Source organism: Gopherus flavomarginatus, chromosome 4 (genome assembly GCF_025201925.1).
Source record: "Gopherus flavomarginatus isolate rGopFla2 chromosome 4, rGopFla2.mat.asm, whole genome shotgun sequence".
NCBI classification, from domain to species: Eukaryota; Metazoa; Chordata; order Testudines; family Testudinidae; genus Gopherus; species Gopherus flavomarginatus.
In genome coordinates, this window is record NC_066620.1 from 199,927,118 (window position 1) to 199,950,331 (window position 23,214).

General features: G+C 43.2%; 1 protein-coding gene across 2 annotated transcripts in view; it reads left to right on the forward strand.

Annotated features, from left to right (window-relative positions):
* The window catches only part of KLHL29 (kelch like family member 29), a 475,551-nt gene extending 453,715 nt beyond the window's left edge, over positions 1 to 21,836 (forward strand). Inside the window, exons 12-13 of one of the 2 annotated variants that reach the window (XM_050950742.1) lie at positions 6,583 to 6,727; positions 20,756 to 21,836. In XM_050950742.1, coding sequence (XP_050806699.1) covers positions 6,583 to 6,727; positions 20,756 to 20,939 — 329 coding nt within the window. In that variant the 3' untranslated portion in view covers positions 20,940 to 21,836. The remainder of the gene's footprint in view (positions 1 to 6,582; positions 6,728 to 20,755) is intronic. The other variant, XM_050950741.1, reaches the window with a different exon arrangement.
* Positions 21,837 to 23,214: the final 1,378 nt, after the last annotated feature.

Consider the following 23,214-nt stretch of genomic DNA (forward strand, 5'->3'; position numbering starts at 1 on the left):
CCTGAGTGTTTAGTCAGAGCACTACGGCTGTCATGAACGCTTTGAAGACAATATTAACCACGTCTGTAGATTTCAGCTTCATAATTCCAGGGCTGATTTTGCCTTGTTTAATTTAAAGGAGTAACAATTCCTGTGATTTTCTTTTAGAAATTCAGAATCAGAGAAAGTGGAAGACTCTGTAGTTCAGGGGTTGCCAACCTGTGGCTCCTTGTATAGGCACCGACTCCGGGGCTGGAGCTACAGGCGCCAACTTTCCAATGTGCTGAGAGGTGCTCACTGCTCATCCTCTGGCTCTGCCACAGGCCCTGCCCCCACTCCACCCCTTCCCACACCCTCCCGTGAGCCTGCTGTGCCCTCGCTCCTCCCCCACCCCCCAGAGCCTCCTGCATGCCATGAAACAGCTGATTAGGAGGTGCAGGGAGGGAGGGAGAGGCGCTGACTAGCAGGGCTGCCGGTGGGTGGAAGGTGCTGGGAGTGGAGTGGGGAGCTGATGGGCGGCTGCTGACGTATTACTGTGACTCTTTGGCAATGTACATTGGTAAATTCTGGCTCCTTCTCAGGCCGAAGTTGGCCACCCCTGCTTTAGTCCATCCTTCTGCCAGGGCTGGACTGTTCCAGACAGCATATTTTCTAGTGCTTCATCTAGCTTAGTTTTAAACGTATCAAGCAATGGGTCTTCCACCTCTTCCATTGGGAAACTATGCTACACCCAACTAGATCTCAGAATTTTTTCCCAATGTTAAACCTAAATTTTCCTTCTCTTCATTTCGCTTAGCTATAATCCACATGTAGCACTCTAAATAATGCCTCTCCCTCCTTGGTGTTTCAATATTTATTAAGGTCTCCGTTTACCAAAGCTGGTAACATTTCAGCTCTTCTGATCTTTCTTCACAAGTCAATCCCTCCAGCCTCGTGATCTATTTTGTTGCTGTCCTCTAACGCCCTCCAGGTCATCAGCATTTTCTTGGTTAATTGGTGTCCAGACCTGAACAAATTATTTCCGGTAGGGCTTTTTGCTTTTGAGAAATACAAGAGTAATTTCCTTCATACAGAAAAAAGGTACTGTTGTGACTGAAGGCGAGAGACTTTGCCAAGGATTCATTTAAGTGCCTCTGGTGTATTACCTGTCCTCTGAAATTACAGAAAATCATGACCTACTAGATAGTAAGCATAAATCCTATATTAAACAGAGAGGGAGCAAGTGCCAGTTAGCTATTTAGTTTAGATGAGCATGGAGTGTATGTTTCTTACCCCTTGTGTTAGTCCCTAGATTTGCTCACCCCTCCTCTTTAGATTTTCTGCACTGTCACCTCTGGTGCACTCTCCATTGATCCGAAGCTGGGTGTGCGCTTGGTTAGTGGTATAATACTCATTCCCATTTTCTCTTTCCCTCCTGTTCCTATGAGGGCATTGGCTTCAAGGAGCTGCAGCAGCTCCTTGCCAAATGTCTGAAATCTGAGAACTGGCTGCTAATTACAATATTTGCAGTTCAGACCTCACAAGCTATGTTAAGAATCAGACTGCAGTCTCTGGGCTGCTGAGGGATGTCATCTTATCCCATTCCTGTATGTTGATTTGCTACACAAGGCATGAGTTTTTCTGCCTTAGATATGCAGGGAGAAGTGGAGACACACAGTTTTCAAAGCAGATTTGGTTTCCATTAACTAGTTTTCCAGTCTGTTTCATAAGCATACATATATTCACCTCATAAGGAATTCAGTGGACTATTCAGTAGGAATAATATCTGGATACAGTCATACAGTGGCATGCCAGCATTTTTTTGAAAAAAAAATGTTTTGGCTGGTGCGATTTCAATAAAATGTTTACAATAGGGATCATTTCCGCCATTCATTTTAATACCATTTCAGGCTGTAACCAAGCACTGGCTCGGAATGCAATTTAAGATCTTTCAGCAGTTGCTGAGAGTGCAGCAGGACATTTTAGAATTCTGTCTTTCTGAATATATAGCTTGTTAATGTGATACTGTAGCCATAAGCCAAAACAGAGGAAGCATATTGTTATTTTGAGGTTATTGGTATATGTCTCAGATAGGCTAGATTTTCAACCACCCAAGAAGTGCACCTGCCCAGTGGTTTCCTACAAGTACAAACCACATTCTGGAATGACTTATTGCTAAAAGAATATCACTCACTGGGTTTAAACTCCCCCTTTATTTTAAAGAGCCACAATTTCAGTGAATAGAGTTATGCAGTGAGTTCATCTATTTTGAACAATAGTTCCTAGCAAAATGATAGGGGGGAAATAATAAAGCAGTGGACTTTTTTCCTACCATTTAAAAAAAAATCCTAACCTTTTTTTCTGCATTTAAATCTCAACTAACTTTCTGTTGCAAAAACTATACATGGAATACTGGGCAGTTTCCAATTTAGATTTTATGACAGGAAGTGGAATTTAGTGTCCAGATGTCTTCAAACTGCTGCTGAAAGGGTTCTTTGTGGGAAGAACAACTCTTTTCTCTTTCAGACCCTTCCACGGTGACCATATTTCCCAAAGACTGGGGCTTGCATTGCTGCTCTCCCCTTCCCTCCCCAGCATATTTCCCCGCACCCCACTTTTTTGAAAAAAGTGGGCATTTGTCCCATTTGCTCTTGCCAGCTTGATCAGTTTGGCAAGAGCAAATTGGACGAATGGCCACTTTTTATCAAAAAAGTTGGGACAGCTGAGACAGGGCTAAAAAAAGGGACTATCCTGGCTAAAACGGGATGTTTGGTCACCCTAACCCCTTCCTCCTCCTTTTTTTTTGTCCTTCCCCATTTACCCATTAATCCACTAGCCATTTAATATATAGAGTGCTTCTGTTTTGTTCCTCAGTAATGTGGCCAAAGCTGTCTGTTCATGGGAGCTCAGCGACACATCTATCATCACCATCATCAAAAAGGTCCGGTCAAAACATGGTTTCATCACTAACCTGCTAGCAAGTGACCTTTAAGTGGGGGAGGGAAATGGAGCATATGGAGTGTTTGAATAAAGTTATCCAACCTCGAAGAGGAAAATTGAGAAAGGAAGGGGAATTGATGCTATCCAAGTGATGTGAGAGCTAAGGATGGATATTGGCCATCCACCTGGAGGACACTGGAAGACCATATTTGGTTATCAAACCATGACATCTAGAGGGAAATTACGAGTTTGGGGATAAGTCAGTGGCACTTGTGGGGGTTTACTGCAGCCACAGTAATATGAACTACATTGGTTTATAACTTTTATGACTCCATCTCTGTGGGGTTCCCTTATATTTTTGTAATATAAAGTCCTCACCAGAGGTCAAGTTTACTTGCTATGAACTTTTTCCTTCCTGAAACCTCTCAAATTTACTTTGTACTTACTTAGAAATTGTGGCTAAAGTTGAAAACAATAGAAGATTATGAATAAGTGAAATACTGAAAATAGTGATAGGAATCAAAGTTGATAGGCTGGTTCTCATTCTTTTACTAGAGTCAATCTGCTTATTTAAAAAGAGAAAAATATCACTATTTAAATAACCAAAGGGGTTTCCTCTTTTTTGCTGATAGATAGGAATATGAAGGCAGCAGTTCAGCCTCTTGAGAAGTTATAACTTCTGCCTTGAGGAAGCCCAAAATAAATTTCCTGTGAGATTTGGAAGTTTAATTCTGAGCTCTCTTTTGTGGGCTGTATATACTCTCTTGCAGAATGTTAGCCAGAGAGAGACCAGAAAAAAATTGATAGTTAAATATGGAGAACACACACACACACACATTTTGATTTTGAAATAGATGGGATAGGAGGTGTTAGGACAGATAAGTCTTTCTGCTATGTTATAATGGCTTAGTGGAATTGAGAAGATATTGTTCTGTCTTCTAAGTGAATTAGTTGTTTCCCAGATTTCTTTTACATGATTATTATTTTTTAAATCACAAAGAGCGATGACATTTTCCTAAGAGTAATTTGTTTTTCGACATATGCATATAGATACTTGGTTAGCAACAGACTCCTCCTGTCTTTTTCCAGTAACTTGCTTTAGCCACTTCAGTACTTTCTACACTTGGTGACAGGTTTCAGAGTGGTAGCCTTGTTAGTCTGTATCAGAAAAAACAATGAGAAGTCCTTCTGGCACCTTAGAGACTAACAAATTTATTTATAAGCTTTCGTGGGCTAGAGCCACTTCATCAGGTGCATGAAGTGAAAAATACAGGAGCAGGTATAAATACATGAAAGGATGGAGGTTGCTTTTGCGTAGAGACTGTCCGGTTTGGCACAGGTACATGGCAGAGGGGCGTTGCTGGCACATGATGGCGTATATCATATTGGTAGATGTGCAGGTGAATGAGCCCCGGATGGTGTGGCTGATGTGGTTAGGTCCTATGATGTTGTCCCTAGAATAAATATGTGGGCAGAGTTGGCACTGGGGTTTGTAGCAGGGTTTGGTTCCTGGGTTGGTGTTTTTGTTGTGTGGTGTGTAGTTGCTGGTGAGTATTTGCTTCAGGTTAGGGGGTGGGGGGGGGAGGCTGTCTGTAGGCGAGGACTGGCCTATCTCCTAAGGTCTGTGAGAGTGAGGGATCATACTTCAGGATAGGAAGTAGATTCTTGATGATGGGGCGAAGAGGTTTTAGTTGGTGGCTATGGGTGATGGCTAGTGGTATACCGAGAAGTCACCTACTTCAAGACAGGCCCAACAAAGAAAGTGACAGAAAGCCACTAGCCATCACCTTCAGCCAGCCCCCAACTAAAACCTAAACTTAATTTCCCCATTACTAGTTTCTCCCTACTGTTACTCACACCTTCTTCTCAACTGTTTGTAATGGGCCATTCTCTTACCACTTCAAAAGTTATTTTTCCTCCCTTGATATCCTGCTGTTAATTGATTTATCTCATTAGACTGACTTCAAACTTGGTAAAGCAACCCCCATCCTTTCATATATTTATACCTGCTCCTGTATTTTTCACTTCATGCATCTGATGAAGTGGGCTCTAGCCCACGAAAGCTTATGCCCAAAATTTGTTAGTCTCTAAGGTGCCACAAGAACTCCTTGTTTTTTCTACACTTGGGATGCTTTACTAACTGCACACAGACAGCTGACATGCAATAACCTCTGGAGGATGAAACTAAAAGTTTGAGCATATGCTGTAGCCCAACTTTCTGCAAGATTCTTTCCTGTTAAAATGTGAACAATAGCATACATCACATCACAGCCACTTACTTCTAGTGTAGTCTTTGCAAGGAAGCTAACTTAGGCCCTGTTTAAGACAAGTGCATAAGCGTTTGCTTACCTTTAAGCATGCATGCAACTCACATTGAAATAAAAAAGTCCACTTAAAGTAAATCTACGCAAAAGTGAGGAATAAAAGTTTCCTTAATTCTGTCCCGTGTGCATATGCCTTATGATACAGATTTTAAATACATGCTCATGTATTACCGTAAGGCATACACACAAGAGGGCTGACTTAAGGTTTAACAGGCAACCTTAATTCTGGTATTTCCTAACTTCTGAGTGCTTTGACCTTGATGATGTTCTTTTAACATAGTTTTGGGGGAACTTGGCCAAATTTGGTCACCTTTTTCACTGGAACAACAAAAGGATTGTCCCTGACACAAAGACTGCCACTCTGCCAAATTACAAGTCCCTGCTCCAAAACATGGAGATGCTAGAACTTCTCAGCTCAAAATTTGAGGAGTTTTTTAATATGTGCAGAACAACAGTCTCGTTCTTGGAAACTGCTGGACCATTTCAGCGGAAATGTTAAAAAAAAAATAGCCTGCGACAAACACCAGGCCTGGGAAATATCAACCAGCATTGTTAAAGTTTCCCAGTGTAAAGGAAAAGATGTATTATAATAGGGATGTATGGAATAAGTCTGCTAGCTAAATTTCACATATTATTTATGAAAATAATGATATGGTTAACTTTACCACGTATCGTCTGATAACTCTGCAGACAATTTCTCAGTGTTAAAGCATTCCCTGGAATCTTCAACAGAAATCAGTTTAGAACGTTTGGGGGGCTAACATGTCAGAAATGCTGAGCACTCACAACTCCAGTTGAAGTCAGTGACAGCTGCAGATTATGTCTGCAGGAAAGATTAAGGGAGAAATGTTAGGCCCCAGAAAATATTCTTAGATGTGTTGGGACCCACCCACAAGCAACAAAGGAATACGAAAGATAATCTATTTTTTAATACTATTAAGAAGTGGGATTCTTTGCTCTAGGATTCGTCTGTACTGAGTCACTGCTCAGAAATGGAAAGTGAGTGAAGATTTGCAGCAATTCAAAACTCGGCAACAAGTTGATACATTAATTTCGGATACAAGAACAGAGCTTTCACTGTGGCTCAATCAGGGTTTGGAGAGGATAATTGTAACTGTACCAGTTTAAAGGGGGGAGGAGGGGCTTGTTGGGGAATGAAGGACTGATGATGAACTTTAAAAGTGCCTTTGAGAAGTTTAGGAGAGACAAACAAAAACAAAAAAGACTTCCTCATTTTTCTTTCCCTAGCCTTGGCGGTTTAGAGAAACGTGACTTATCTCTAAATAAAGGGAATGTATAAACAAAAACAACTCCAAACCTGAGCCTAGAAACTGATCTGAGTATTGCTTTCCATTGACAGATAACAAATATGCTCCTGCAGTCACTCTCAATGGGTTCATCTTTATTCTTGGAGGAGCTTATGCAAGAGCAACCACCATCTATGACCCAGAGAAAGGCAATATTAAAGCAGGTCCCAACATGAACCACTCCAGGCAGTTCTGCAGGTGAGAAAAAACATTAAGATTGAATTACCAGTGCCTCAGTATTTTCTACTGGGGAAAAAATGACTACATAATAATCATAGTGAGAGTGGCAGGGGGAAGGGAGATATATACAATATGTTTTTATTCATCTTCATTATACATATTTAGGCATGTTTTTAAATGCCCTTGTGCATCATACTGAACATTTTTTCCCTTAATATTTAAGCACCATGATTTGCAGTGTGAGGCTGGGAGAGGCAGAACTTTTGGGTTCTAATCACTGACAGGCTGCATGACCTCAGGGCAAGCCATACAAATGCTCTGTAAGTCAGTTTACCTCTCTGTAAAATGAGGATGATAATACTCAGTTCACACGGGTAAGGCTATGTTTTTCTCACGGAGGTCAATCCAAGATTTCCAGAGACTTCCCTGACATTTTCTGCTTCAGTCCCTGGGGCTGCGGGACTAGAGCTGGCAGCCAGTGGGGCCCTGGCAGGCTTGCAATGACAGGCGACAGCCCCCTCAGGGTCCCCCTGCAGGTTTCCAGTGACAGGTGACAGCCTCCTCAGGGGGCCCTCCTCAGGGTTCCATGGACCAGGGACAGCTGGCGGGGAGGGAGGAGAGAGAACCCTGCAGCACCCAGCCACCGTGGTAGCAAGGGAAACTATAGAGCTGCAGCAGTAAAAGTCACAGACAGGTCACAGCCTCTGTGAATTTTTGTTTCTTGCCCGTGACCTGTCCATGACTTCTACTAAAAATAACCATGACAAAATCTTAGCTATAGAAGTTACCTCTGCTGACCACAAAGGTAGCTCCTTAGCCAGGGAGCCACACTGCATCACTGCTAACATGTGCCTGAATGTTTATATTTTTTAAAACTCCTCTTGTATTTTATTTTTAGTTTCAAAATAAGGACAGAAAACACCTTAAAACCAAAAAAGCCATTTCAAATGTCAGTTCCACATTTTTTATATTTAAAAGAGTGCCCTCTTTTTGACTGCTGAGCTGAATTTTGTCCTGCAGCAAACAGATTAAAAAATCACACACCAGCTTCCAGCCAATGCCACTGTGTTCCTGCTGCTTCTGTGCTAATTACAGATTTTCACTGTTCCTCTGTATTAACAAGAGTGAAATTGAATTGAGGAGAACCCCACTGTGTTCAGACAGTAGTTAATGATATTTTTCTCTAAAGATTGTAAACCAGAAATGAAGGGTGTGATGCAGCTTACATGAGTTGCCTCATTATCTGGGATTTAAATAAATAAAAAAATGCAGATGTTATTTAACAACATAAAAATTAGCCACATGTTAATGTGATCCTCCCCAGTCAGGTTCACACAAAGCCTGGTTTGTTGGGAAAAGTTTGTGCACCTCATTTTTATATTTTAACCAGAAGGTTTTTATCACTTTAATAATTAGCTAATGTGATTGCATATAGCATGGGAGGGGTGACTTGTGAAAAAATGTAGAGGTCAGTTTAAATCTCTTTTTAATTACAATTTAAAATAAATTGATGCCTTTGGGACAAAACCTAATCCCATTGTAGACAATGGGACTTTTGATATTGACCTGAGGCAAGATTTGAATGGCACAAAGGGTAGTTATATACCAAGTTTGCTTTGAAAGTCAGTGGGAGTTAGACACATAAGTGGCCTTTGTGCCTATAGAAAATCTCCTACTGTATGTTTAGGGTGAACCGAATCTTTAGAGTTTCCCAAACAGCATGAAAATATGTGTTTAGCACCATGATCGTGGTCTCATTTTCAGCCTATATTTGTACTGCTGGGTATTTGGAGGCCCCCCAACCACATACTCTGCTAGTCTGCTGCAGTCACAGATGACAGCAGAAGACAAGTGCTGGGAGCTGTGATTATCGCGCTTTGCACTGTCCTGATGGCCACCTCCCTCCACTCTGCAAAAGAGTGGGAGAAAAAAGCCTCCCCTGCTCCATATAGCTCAGAAGTCCTCCCTTTGCAGACAGATATCCTCCCTTTCCAGTTCTCTCTTCAAGGGTTTATTTTTCTCCAAGCATAAAGAATACAGAATGTGTTTCTGTGTCTGATTAAAAATGCCATATTCCTGCTTACTTAGAATTCAGGCTGCATGCAAATAGAGCTGTGTTACAGAGTTTCTCCACAGGGTAACAGCAGCAGCACGGTGGGACCAGCAATGATTCCAGAGAAGCTAATTTAGTACCAGCAATTCCCAACAGACAGAGAAAAGCAGTTTCAGCCTCCTTCTCCAACTCTTAGCCAGTAAGATTTGTTATATGGCTCTGTCGAATGGGAACCCTTAAGAAAACTTAGATTCAGGCTGAATAATACAACACAAACATGGTGGGCTTGGGTTTTTTTTCACCTTTTAAATAAATTCTGGTTCTTGGTCAGTGAAGCATAACTTCACTGCTTAACTAGTGGGCCTACTAACTTGTGGCACTGGTTGTGGATCCCCAGCCTATTCATTTCCTGTTACAAAGTTAGGATCAACTTCAGACACTAAAATGGGTTAGAGCACAGCTTGTTTGGAGAGAAATTCCCAGATGACTGTGGTTATGGAGTATGATTTCTCAATAGTTGCCTACTTCTCAAGCCCACAGATTTAAAAGCTGGCCTTTCAGCATGCAGTGTCCATTTTTCTACAGCTGGGAGAAAAGTGGTAGAGAGGGAAAACCTAGGTCTTCTAGCAGATCTGGAAGGAAATGTGTGGTTGGGACTTGGGACAATGGACAGCTGATTTAAATCACAGCAACAGACTAATAATAATGATCTTTCATTTATATAGCAGTTTATATCCTGAAGGATCTCACTGTGCATTAAAGCGTAACTGATATACAAATAATGCACAGAAACCGCCTTGGCTACTACTAAAATGCAGCCACCTCTGGGTAGAAGTGTGGCAGCTGTTCAGCAGCACACAGCAACACTACACAACAGTTTATTCATAGATTCATAGATTCTAGGGTCAGAAGGGACCAATGTGATCATCTAGTCCGACCCCCTGCACAAAGCAGGCCACAGAACCCTACCCATCCAAACCCCTAACCTATGCCTGAGTTATTGAAGTCTTCAAATTGTGGTTTGAAGACCTCAAGCTGCAGAGAATCCACAAGCAAGTGACCCATGCCCCACGCTGCAGGGGAAAGCGAAAAACCTCCAGGGCCTCTGCCAATCTGCCCCGAAGGAAAATTCCTTCCCGACCCCAAATATGGCGATCAGCTAAACCCTGAGCATGTGGGCAAGACTCACCAGCCAGCACTCAGAAAAGAATTCTCTGCAGTAACTCAGATCCCATCCCATCCAACATCCCATCACCAACCACTGGGCATACTTATCTGGCGATAATCAAAGATCGATTGCCAAAATTAGGCTCTCCTGTCATACCATCCCTTCCATAAACTTATCAAGCTTAATCTTAAAGCCAGATATGTCTTTTGCCCCCACTACTCCCCTTGGAAGGCTGTTCCAGAACTTCACTCCTCTAATGGTTAGAAACCTTGGTCTAATTTCAAGTCTAAACTTCCTAGTGTCCAGTTTATACCCATTTGTTCTTGTGTCTACATTGGTACTAAGCTTAAATAATTCCTCTCCCTCTCTAATATTAATCCCTCTGATATATTTATAAAGAGCAAGCATATCCCCCCTCAGCCTTCTTTTGGCTAGGCTAAACAAGCCAAGCTCTTTGAGTCTCCTTTCATAAGGCAGGTTTTCCATTCCTCGGATCATCCTAGTAGCCTGTCTCTGAACCTGTTCCAGTTTGAATTCATCCTTCTTAAACATGGGAGACCAGAACTGTACACAGTATTCCAGGTGGGGTCTCAACAGTGCCTTATATAACGGTACTAACACCTCCTTATCTTTGCTGGAAATACCTCGCCTGACGCATCCTAAAACCGCATTAGCTTTTTTAACGGCCATATCACATTGGCAGCTCATAGTCATCCTGTGATCTACCAATACCCCAAGGTCCTTCTCCTCCTCTGTTGCTTCCAACTGATGCATCCCCAATCTATATCTAAAGTTCTTATTATTAATCCCTAAGTGCATGACCTTGCACTTTTCACTATTAAATTTCATCCTATTACTATTACTCCAACACTATCCAACTGAAAGCACTGGGGAAATATAGTTAGGTAGAATATAATTAGAATATGGCCAGGGCACCAGCACTAATAATGCAACTACAAAAAGTTCCAGCACATCTTTAATGACCGTGAGTGGTCTGAATCTTGATTTTCTATCTAATTCAAAAAATAACATCTGCAGCAGCACAGGGACACCTAACAAAACCTATGGAAAACTTGGGCATTGAATCTTGAGCCTTCTAAAACATAGCGTCTTGGCTTCAAAACTTTCTGTGAACATGGGCAGAGGTTGTTAGCACAGTTACCAGATTCAGAGAGAGCCTTGTGGAGATTAGCATCCACTAAACTCTAGCCTCCAAGTGGATGTTCTTTGGAGGTGCCCCATCCATATATTAATCCACAAATAATTAAGTTTTGGGAAAATCTGACTAAAAAGCAAGAGCAACAAAAGAACGTGTACAAAGTGGGCTAATTTCTTACTTGTAAATATTTGAAAGAGGAAGGTTTTGTAAAGAAATTCTATGTATATTTACCTACTAGTCTTTAATTGTCTTTTTGGATCTGTTCCAATTAAATTAGTGTGTGTGGATCTATGCCCATTCTCAGTATCTCCGCATACTGAAAACAGTCTTGAAATGTTCAGTTAACCAGAATATGATGCACAAGGCAAAAACCAGTTCAGCCATTTAAAAATGTATTTTTATAACCTCAAAAACGACTAGAAAGTTTTTTTTTCCAAATGTTGTGAATTTCCAGCCAAGAATGAATGTTTTTAGGCCAGTTTGTACAGGGAATGTTATAAGTCTCACAATTTAGAGTAGCCTGTAGCCATATCATCTTGTGCTGCTGCCTTGTGTGATACTCACAAGCTAAGAAAGGTTGGGCCAAGAGAGTTCTTGAATAGGAGATCTCTAAGGAACACCACACCTAGCTGCTGTGGCCAGTGAGGCTGATGATTCAGAAGGTAGGATTCTTCCATCTGAGTTACTGCTAATACATTGCTTCATTACAAAGCAATGGTGCTGCTGGGGCTGCTCTTTTTTGGATGAGATGTGAAAGGCCCCTAAACGTCATCACCAAATTTCAATTTAGGCAATTGATATTCTGCCAAACGAGGGCCCTGATTATGGAAAGCACCCACCATGTGCTTACCTGCTTTTCTGAATAGAGAAAGACTTAAGCACACCGTTAAGTACTTCCTTGAATCAGATCCTAAATTCCACCCCTCTCAGGCTGCACTTGGATAAGATACTCATTTCCTGTCCTAAACATTATATACTTCCTATATTTTCTTAATGATCATTGGTTGTAACATAAGCACGTGATCTCAAAGAGATGAGAATTATTGTGGGTGAAATCAGACAGTTGTTCACAGAAGCAGTAGAACAAAAAACCAAGATGGCTCATGCAGTGCACACAAGTTCACACACTGATTTAAAAAACAGGGATGGAGTCCTAATGCATCACTCGTACAGAGTACTTCTCTAAAGTGCACTAAGAGCCTCTGATGAAAAGTAGGTAAGTACTTCTCTTGTCCTGCGGGTGAGTAAAGAGTAAAAGAAAAGCTAAAGTCTAGGTTTACAGAAGTACTTTGGAGCCCAAGTCCCAGGGTTAGGCTTTGCTGTGATTTCACAAAACTGCCAAACTCTGCAGATGCCTGAACTCACTTGGTGTCCAAGTTCTTGCAGTTACCCAGTTCTCTGAGTACCTAAGTTTCTGCCTGTGGGTGTGTGCATTGCTTCCTTCCTCTAGCGTCCAGATGCCTATCTGCCACCTAAGCCCCAGAGCGATTCACAAGCCAAGGGAATACAGGCATTTAGCAGCCCAATTCACCTGCAGGGCCTGATCAGAGGCTGCCTGACAAAACAGCTGTAGGGGAAGAGTTCCCTCCTAACTTCTAACCCAAGGGTTCGGGTACTCACCTGGGATGTGGGCGACCACCTAGTTCAAGTTCCCCCTCTGCCAGAGAAGTGATTTGAACAGCGATCTGTCACCTCTCAGGTACATGGCCTAATAAACTGGGCTACGGGATTTTCTGATGTGCAGTACCCTCAGTCGCTCCTATTGAAGCTGTTCCACAGTGGATAAATACTCAGAGTGAGACTGATGCTGGAGAATAGAGCACTCATCCAAGGGCCAGTCTCTCTGCTCCACGGTGGCACAGCTTCAACATGAGAGATGGAGGGAGCCACAGATCAAAATGTCCCATAGCTCAGTAATTTAGGGCACTTACCTGTGAAATGGTAGATTGTTGCTCAACCCCTTTCTCCGTATCTGGTGTGGGGAGTCTTGAACTGGGAGGTCTTCCACATCCAGCTGAGCCCCTTAACCCCCGCAGTAAAGATTATGAGGGAATGTCCCCGGCTTCTTGCAAAAAACACATTAGGTGCCTAACTCCAAAGAGTGTTCACAGTTGAGAATCACTAGCAAAACTAGATGCCTCCCTGAACCCTGTACACAGAGGGGACAAACTATGGCCCGCAAGCCGGATCTGGCCCATCAGGGGTTTGGATCTGGCCCACGGGATTACCACCCCCGTAGTGCCACGGGCTCCGTGCCACTCCCAGAAGCAGCTGGCACCACATCACTGTGGCCTCTGGGGGCGGGGGGTGGAGGGCTCTGTGCACTGCCCTCGCCTGCAGGCACTGCCCCCTGCAGCTTCCGTTGGCAAAGAATGGGGAACTGCGGCCAATAGGAGCTTTGGGGGAAGTACGCGCAGGTGAGGGCAGCTCGCGGAGCCCTCTGCCCCCCCCTTCCCCAGGGGCTGCAGGGATGTGGTGCCGGCTGCTTCTGGGAGCGGCGCGGGGCCAGGGCAGGCAGGCTGCCCTGGCTCTGGTGCGTGCTGCTGCCACCCCAGAGCCACACCAGGTAAGCAGCGCTGGGCTGGAGCCCACACCCGAATCTCTCCTGCAGCCCGCACCCCAGCGGCCCCTAACCCCTTGAGCCCCCGCCATATTCCGCACTCTGCCCTGAGCCCCCTCCTGCACTCCTCACTCCCTCCTGCATCCCAACCCTCAGCCCCAGCCCTACATTCATGCCCCTGCATGCAATTTCCCCACCCAGATGTGGCCCTCAGGCCAAAAAGTTTGCCCAGCCCTGCTGTGCATGTAGAGTATCTCCACATTGCAATTAAACATCCGTGGCTGGCCCATGTCAGCTGACTTGGGCTCCTGGGGCTTGGCTGTGAGGCTGCAAAATTGTGGAGTAGACATTCAGATTCCAGCCCAAGCCCAAATATCTACATGGCAACTGTACAACTTGATCCCTGAGAGCTTGAAGCAGCTGACATGGGCCAGCCGTGGGTATTTAATTGCCTTGTAGAATCCCCTTTGGCCCGTTGTTCTGACCCAGTATGGCTGATTGTTCTTGTACGTTCTTATGGGCAGTTTTAAATAAAAGAAAATAAACCCACTTGCCTCAGGACAGAGAGGAGAGATTGGAACCAGCCTAGCACACAGCCATCCACCACCCTGTCCGATTTCCAAGCAAGATTTGTGGAAAGTATTTCACTTGAAGATGGAAAAAATACTTTGGTTATGAACAAATTACTCTCAGCCATTTGGCATTATACTGACTCCGCCAAGCTCAGCTGTTCTTTGACCTGGGCTGTACGCTCCGCTCGCTACAGCAGGCAGAGGGCTTGTTGCTTCCACAGCAAAGTTCTGCTTGCAGCTGTCTTTCTCTTCAGGTTCTGACAGCATGTAATCACTTAGTGTTAATGGCACCGAACAACAAGCTTGCATCCTAATTATTGTGATTATTCCTTTCTTTAGACATTAGCCTCCGTTAATGTTGTTTTTACAACTGAGGGGCTGGGAGGAGAAGAACAATATTGTTGCCCTTAGGAAGAGGGAGTGATGAACATACCACTTTCCGTTCACCTGCCTTAAAGTTTTGGACTGCACTTAGGCAGTTGAGCATCGCATCTAAGGTCTCCTTGTTAATCTAGTCCTAAATCCAACATTTAGGCACCACTAGCATACTCAGAACCCCTGCTTAGCTTCCACCAACCCTGTAGGCACCCTGGTTTTCACTGGTAGAGTCCCCTAGGTGCCCCCAGTTTTTGCTGGTGAGCATGTATAAACATGCCTCAAGCCTGACACTGCCTAGCAGCTTGATACCTAGCTCGTGCCTACCTTGTGTATAGAACCTCATCCAGACAGAGGAGGAGTTGGTGGTGCTGTCTGCCCCAATCTCTGGGTATAAGGATAATCATCTGGGCTGGTGAAAGGACCTGGGTTCACCTCCCTACTCCAAATCAGGCAGAGCAGGGATTTGAACTTGGATTGCCCACATCCAAGGGGAGTGCTCTAACCACTAAGCTATGGGGACAACCACCACCATCTCCTTCTTTTCTTGTGCAGGTTACATGTGTACCATGCACACCTACCAAATCAGGCCCCTTAGGCAAGTGAAGCATGGGAACAGCAGGGTTTAAGTGTGAGTTAGGCACTGAGCAGCTCAGTGATTTCATGCCTTATGGTGACTTTGCACGTGCCAACTGGCAGAAATTTAGGCAGCACCACCGCCATCTTCTCCTCGAGAAAGGGCTGACCCGGCTTAGTTGCCTGATTCCAGGAGAGTGGTTGGGGCTGTGAATCCCAAGCAGAGATAGGTGTCTCGATCCAGCCCAGACTAAGGGTTTGTCTACACTTGAAATGCTACAGAAACACACCTGCTGGCTGCTATCATGTTTTCATGTAGATACTCACTACAGTGAAGGGAGGGGTTTCTACCATCGGCCTAGTTAATCCACCACCCCAAGAGGCAGTAGCTAGTCAACAGAAGAATTCTTCCACTGGCCTAGCACGGTCTACACCAGGGGTTAGCTCGGCTTAACAACATCGCTCAGGGGTGTGGATTTTTTCACAGCCCTGAGCAATGTAGCTGGGTCGACATAACTTTTGAGTATAGGCCTGGCCTTAGGGGCCTGCCTCACTCCGTCTGAGCGGTGGGTTTTAAGCGCACACATAAGGGGTGGAGCTGTATACAACGGGTTGCCCCTCTGATTGGCATTTCCTAGTAACTAGCTTAGATGGCCCACCACTCAGTCTGTGGGCTTTTGTGTATCCTGTTCTTCGGCACCCAACTCTCCACAGGCATTTTATAGGGACCTTGAACACCTAACTTGGGAGTGTGGATTCTTCTGGGCCTAAAGTCAAGCGTTGCAACACTGAGCCTGAATCTCCTTGGTGGAGCTAACCCTAAGATGCTTTTGGAAATTTGATGTGTAAGCTATATAGGTATCTTCCCCAGATGTATTTACTTTCATGTTTTCAGTTGGATCCCCTTTTATTGCCTATTCATACTGCTAACCTTTCAAGGTCCCCGTGTTCCTATTATTTTGTCTGTCCTCCCTGCTGGTGGTAACGCCTCCCAGTAATTTGCAACTTTAATTTAATGGGCTGCTTACATAGGTTTCTAACTCATTAATGATGATGTTAAATAAAACCAGACCAAAGCATTGCCCTCTGCACCAAATATTGCTTCTTATCATTACCCCTTATTTATGATTCTTCCATCAGTTTTGTTTTAACCCACGTGGCAGTGCTCCTAGCCAGACCAATTTGAATTAATTTTTCAAGTAAGGTGTTGTAAGATTACCCTAGCAAGGGCTTTAACTGACGAATACAGATACCACAGCGTCTAGTGCCAATCCCTGAAAATACTGTCTTCTTCTGTGTCCCTTTGCACAGCTGGACCAGCAGCCCAGTACATATATGGCCAATTCCCACTTTTTTATTTGCAAAAACATGCTGAAACTACTGTGTTCACATGCCTTCTGTACCCTTACTCTCTCTGGTCAGTATTCTGTACCCCACTGTACCCCATTGTGCCAGTTCATATTGGTAAACTGGTATGCCAGACTGTCTTGTGAATAGGGATGTCTTATTTACCCTTTCACATAACAAAAGAACTTGGGGGGCGGGGTCACCTGATGAAATTAATAGACAGCAGGTTTAAAACAAACAAAAGGAAGTATTTCTTCACACAACACACAGTCAGCCTGTGGAACTTGTTGCCATGGGATTCTGTGAAGGCTAAAAGTATAAATGGGTTCAAGAAAGTATTAGATACATTCATGGAGGCTAGGTCCATCAATGACTAGTAGCCAAAATGGTCAGAGATGCAACACCAGACTCCAGTTGTCCCTAAACTCCAAGGATCAGCGACAGGCCACTGGGCTAGGTGGCCCATTAATCTGATCCAATGTGGCCATTTTTATGCTCATATTGTACCCTTTTGAGCCTTTAGAAAGCTGTCTTTTCTAGGGCAGAGATGAAGGCTCAGTTTGCCACAGGTCACCATTGTACAGAACTGTGTCCACATTTATCCCAAATGTAGCCAGCTAAGTTTGACTTGTATTGTTATGTTCTTTAGCAAGTCCATGTTGTTGAGTTCTCATAATTCCACCGTCCTAAGTGCTTATACGTAACAGTCGGTCTTGCTACTAATAGCAGTTATTTATTAGTAGCAGTATTACAGTCGTACTCAATCAAGTTTGGGACACCATTTTGGTAGGCATATTAAGCAAGCTGGCATATTAAGCAAGCTTCCCTGCCCTGCAGTGCTTACAATTCAAGACGCTCATCCTTCGTACAATTGTGCACTTCAGTGGCATTATTCCTTACATAAAGTTACACCTAAGTCTCTAAAGACACGATGTAATGAGTTGGTGTAACTAACAAACGGATGGAGGGGCTGGGAGTGTTAGGAATATATGACTAAATAAAGGCTGGTTGGAGGGTCCTAGTTTCAGTCTCGCTCTATCTTTTTTATTTTATTTATTTATTCATTTAGACAGAGTAGGTGGGTAAGGTAGTATCTTTATTGGCCCAACTTCTGGTGGTGAGAGAGGCATACACAGAGCACTACTTCAAGTCTGGGACAGGTAGTGGCAACAGCTAAGTACAAGTATGGAACAGATAAGGAGTTAATACATGTTGCAAGAGACTATTCAAGATGAAGGGGGCAGTTAATACCTCTGCAGTTATAGGACAAAGGAGAGTTACTAGGTTACAAATTGTTATAAAAAGCCATAATCCAGTATCTCCAGCCATGATTTTTGGTGTCAAGCAGAGTTATGAATTTAAGTTCCCAGGCTCGTGTTTTGAAGGTGTTGTGCAGGTTTCTGTTGAGGGTGAGGATTGAGAGGTCAGATATGGAATGATCACTTTGAGAAAAAGTATTTGGTGTTTTTGTCTTTTATCATTTTTCTGTAGGAGTTCAGCTGAGGGCAAATTGTAAGGCTATACAGAATAGATACATCTCTACCCCGCTAGAACGCGACCCGATAGAACACGAATTTGGATATAACACGGTAAAGCAGCCAGGAGCCCTGGGCCCTTTGAAGCACCACCTGAGCACCACTGCTTTATTGTGTTATATCCAAATTCGTGTGGAGCCCTGGGCCCTTTAAATCACCGCTCGAGCCTGGCTGCCCCAGGGCTCGGGCAGGGATTAAAAGGGCCAGAGGTTCTGGCCGCTGCGAGGAGCTCCAGGTCCTTTAAATCCCCATCCAAGCCCCACTTCCAGAGCTCCAGTGGTGATTTAAAGGGTACAGGGCTCCCTGCAGCAGTGGAGAACCAGGCCCTTTAAATCCCCGCCGGGGAAGCCGGTCCAGTCTGGCATGGCCTACCAGCAAGAGCCGGTACGCCGTACTGGACCAAACCCGATATAATGCGGTCTCACCTATAAGGTGGTGAGATTTTTGGCTCCCAAGGACCGTGTTATATCAGGGTAGAGGTGTATTAGTAATCAGTAATCTCACAGTGAGTCTTTGCTTTTCTGAATATTGGTTCAACACTTGCTTTATTCAACTCCTCTGGTACTTCCCCATTTCTATGTGACTTTTCAGAAATAATCACCAGTGGTTCCGTAAATTCCTTAGCAAATTCCCTTAAGACCTTGGGCTGTATATCAGCCAGCCCTGCTGATTTGTATATACGCATTAATCAAATGTTTCAAGTATCCCCATTTACCTCCTTTCAGATTAACAGTTATTTTGACAAGGTCTTCATTATTTCCTACTTACTTGTGTAAGTAACTCATACTCGTCTTGTTTAAATCCTTCCCTCATCACTGTTTTCAGTTCAGCTTTCTTTTTTTCCTGATTCCTGCTGAAGACATTGCCCACTTCTTGTTCTTTACAGTCTTCTTTTTTCAGAGGCATTTTGGTTGGTTGTTTTTTCATGCTGGCATCTTTTAGGAGTCTGCATTTGCCCCATCCTTAAATATTAACTCTTCCTCTACAGCCCACTCTGTATGTTTCTTATTGCTTCAAAATGAGCTCGATGAAATCTGTGAATGTGCTACTTAGTGTTAAGTTCAGCGAGCCCAGTCATTGGCACAGAGCCTCTCCCTTACCCTCCTTCGTTCAGTTTGCTTTATTTGCAATATATTTACAATTTGCAAAGTTTTAAAACATGCTAATCTTTTTATAAACTAGGGCACCCAGCTCCCCACCCCCGGAGACTGTTCAGTATCCATAGCCATTGGTTGGCTTTGTATGCATGCTGTAATGCCTTTTGCCAGACAGCACTCACACCAGCAACCACATACAGGCAGTACGATGTGTTTCTGAGTCTGAGAGAGGAAAATGGGGGTGCAAGGGGGTTTGGCTCAGGGGGAAATGTGGTTATGACCCCAACCTCCACAGTGAAAGAAAAAGATAACCGACCAGCGAAGGGGTTGAGTCAAGAAAGGGTTTTCATTGAGCTTGTAGGCGGGGGGCTGGGGGGGCGGCTGTTTCCTCCTTTACAGCTTTGGCAAAGACTAGTAATGTAAAAGAGGCATTTTGTATGCACAGGACTGGGAGCCAGAAACTTCTGAATAGCAGCTACATTTGTTTGTTTATACACTTATATGTGGTGCCTATGTGTGTATCTAGGCCTGGTACATTGCAACAGTGGCTGTGCTGTTGATACCCTAGCCGGCAACCTTTCAGAAGCAGTGTGCCAAGTTCACTGTAATTTAACGTTTCTCCTGCCAGTAATACATTTTAACGTTTGTAGAAGGTCTCTCTCTATGTCTATATTATATAAATAAACTATTGTTGTATTTAAAGGTTTTTAAAATATTTCAGAAACTTCATTTAAAATAAAATTAAAGTGCAGATCTTATCAATTTAGAACCCCGAGACCAGCAGTGGGCTGAGCAGGGCCTGGGATCCTTGTCTGGGGTTTCTGCCACCAGCCCCGCTCAGCCCACTGCTGGCCTCGGGTTCTGTCCGCCAGCTCCTGCCAGCTGGGATCCTCGCTGCCGGCCCCCCTCAGCCCGCTACCAGCCTGCGGTTCTGCTCACGTAGGCCGACAGGAGGCTGAGTAGGGCTGGCAGCCAGAACCCCAGACCAGCAGCAGGTTGAATGCTGCCAGCACCCTAGACTGGCAACAGACTGAGCCACCCAGTCTGCTGCTGGCTGAGTGAATGGAACCCCAGGCGGGCAGTGGGCTGAACACTCTGGGGTTACGGCCGCCAGCTCCTGCCAACCAGGGTCTCAGCCGCGGGCCTGCTCAGCCCGCTGCCCACCTGGGGTTCCCTTGGGGACCCCAGGTGGGCAGAAGGCGTTTAGTGGAGCTGCAGTAGCTGGAACCCCAGAGTGGCGATGGGCTGAGCTGCTCAGCCCGTCACCGCATGCCATCAAAAATCGGCTTGCGTGCCACCTTTGGCACGCATGCCGTAGATTGCCAAGCCTTGCTCTATAGGCTTGAGTGAGTCATGTCTTCCACAGTTTCCCTGCTGTATGGTTAAAGTGGGGAAAGCTTACCTGGGGGATGGAGGGGCAGCGCAGGTAGGGGAAGGTTATTAAAATTAATGGAAGGGGTATTCAGCCTTCTAAAGCTGCAAGTGTTTCTTACTATTTTAATAGTTATCGTGTTAGGCTTGTGTTACAAAAGGGCACTAAAAACTACACTGTGAACTGTTTTACAAGATACTAAGCAAAACTTTTCTTTTCTTTTTGTGTATAGTGCTGTGGTTCTTGATGGAAAAATTTATGCCACTGGTGGAATTGTTAGCAGCGAAGGACCTGCGCTGGGGAATATGGAAGCCTACGACCCTAAGACAAACACGTGGACGCTTCTACCCAATATGCCATGCCCTGTGTTTCGACATGGCTGTGTAGTAATTAAAAAGTACATTCAGAGCGGTTGATGCTATCAAGGAGTTGGATGGAGAACTGGTTTTGCCTGCCAAACGCAGGCAAAAATAAAAAAAGCTATTACAACAAGAAAAATAAATAAAATTAGAAGAACAAAAACACAAAAGCAACGAACATATTGCTCTAAAGTTTTGAATATTCTCTACATTGAATGTAGAAAATCATCTTCACCTTTTGGTGAATGAGGAGCAGAGAGCTCCGTGCTATGTAAGATAGTGTAACTTGATAATACAAGTGTGTCACTAGATGTTGTAGTGGCACTTGTTACGGATGTAGGCTTTGGGTCAACCCAGGTGCAATAGAATTTCACATATTTTTTAACTGGGGGGAGAGAAAAATCTGCATTTTACTCCTAGAGAGCAAGCTTGATTCTTAACATAACTGTGCAGAAGATTAGTTTTACTATTACACATTAGGCTATTTGAAAGAAGTCAAAGTGTCCTTATCACTTTGATTCCTACATTTGTTTTTAACAAATACATGCTTTTCAATACCAATGACTGAGAGATATCTTGTGTGACAGCTGGCGTAGGTTGATGTCAGTCTTCCATCAGCTCAAATAAATACTGCAGTTCTCTAGAGCAGCACCAAAAAAAGGAGAGAAAGAGAGAGAAGAGCTGATTATAATGGCATTCTATGTGAAAAGGGTTTCTTGGGCTGTATGGGTTTCTGCCCCCTACATGGCAGCATTTGTGTGTTGGGAGTGGAGAATGATTTCTACCCTGTTTTCTGCTGTATGAGCAAAACTTAACAGTGCTTGCAACCTCTAATGCAATTATTATTATTATTATTATTATTTTTAGAGTCCAGAGGCATTTTCTTGATTAAACTAACCTCTTCAAAATGTTCTGATTGGAATCATGTTAATAAAACAAACCATATGATGTGGGATTTCCACATTTTCGGTAAGTTATTTAAGAAGATGCCTCATATACTCATTTTTGGATCACAATCAAGATTCCTTATGTTGGGATATATGCCACTATCTTTTTGTTTTTAAATTACATCTAAGAGGACATCTTAAAAAAAAAAACCAAACCTATCTCCTAATTAAAAGGTATGGAAGTCTTAAATGCAAACTTCTCTCATTAAGGGGCATCAGAATGAGACCGTTTCAGAATAAAAATAGTCACACGTTTTAAAACACACAAGTTTAAATCCCATGATAGAAAATGGATTGGATGAAGCCCAGTATAAAAGACATAGAATGATTACTGTGTAGAGTTGTAAGTATATGCACAGCACAGGGGTTATATTTTTTTATATATATATATTAAAACATTGTCTATCCAGAGAAGCATTGTGATGTGAAAATTCTTTATAAATTTGTAAATGGAATGATCAAATGGGAGATGAGCAGGGAGATATAATGAGGGGAAACAGCTTCTTACAGTTAACAAACGGAAAATAATCCTGAGCAGAGGATTTGTGTGATTTCTTTCCAAACAGAGCAGCAGAAAGAGTTACTACATTTGCCGTCACAGTTTTAGATTCTAAATGCCATGGTGGTAATTCTGTGGAGAGATTTCTTTACAGAATCTCTGTATGAGAAACACTACGGTCAATAGCTAGTTGAATTTCATACCAAATATGTTAGCCTTTTTGTATCGGGGAGGTCTGCTTACAACTTTCGGGAAACCAGTTCAGACAGTTAGCCAATCACCTTAAAGTTATTTTATTAATAAAAGAACAAAATAGTATGGAATTTGTATCTTGCAGTATTTAAAAATAATTTAAAAAATGCTCAGTCAGGCTATATGGTGACTCACATCTCTCTTCTTTTGATAGTGAAGTTCCAACCTTTGTTATGCAGTTGTTTTGATTATTTATTCTTTAGAGAAAAAAATAAGCACAACAATATTATATACATAATATGTCATTTAAAGTATTTATGTCAAACAGGGTACAAGTGTGAACCTAAAGATTGGAGCACAAGTTTCTAACTGCCTGGGGCAGGACTAATTTTAGTGTTGGTGTGTGTCTACCTCCAAAGGAGGTGCTAGCAATCAACAAGACCTAACACATTCAACATTTCCAATTTAGCTTATTTCTTCATTTCTCACACTGGAGCAAAACTGGCTATTTCTGTGACTAATATAAAACAACCAGGGTTCTCTGTAATGGCATTGTATATAGATTATGTTTACTGTTAAGTTCTTGTTATATTATAATAAATATATTTATAGATCTAGATTCATCATCCAGATTGGATTAATTTTGTTAAGAGTGAACACAGGGCAATGCCACATTAATGTTTACATTAATTTT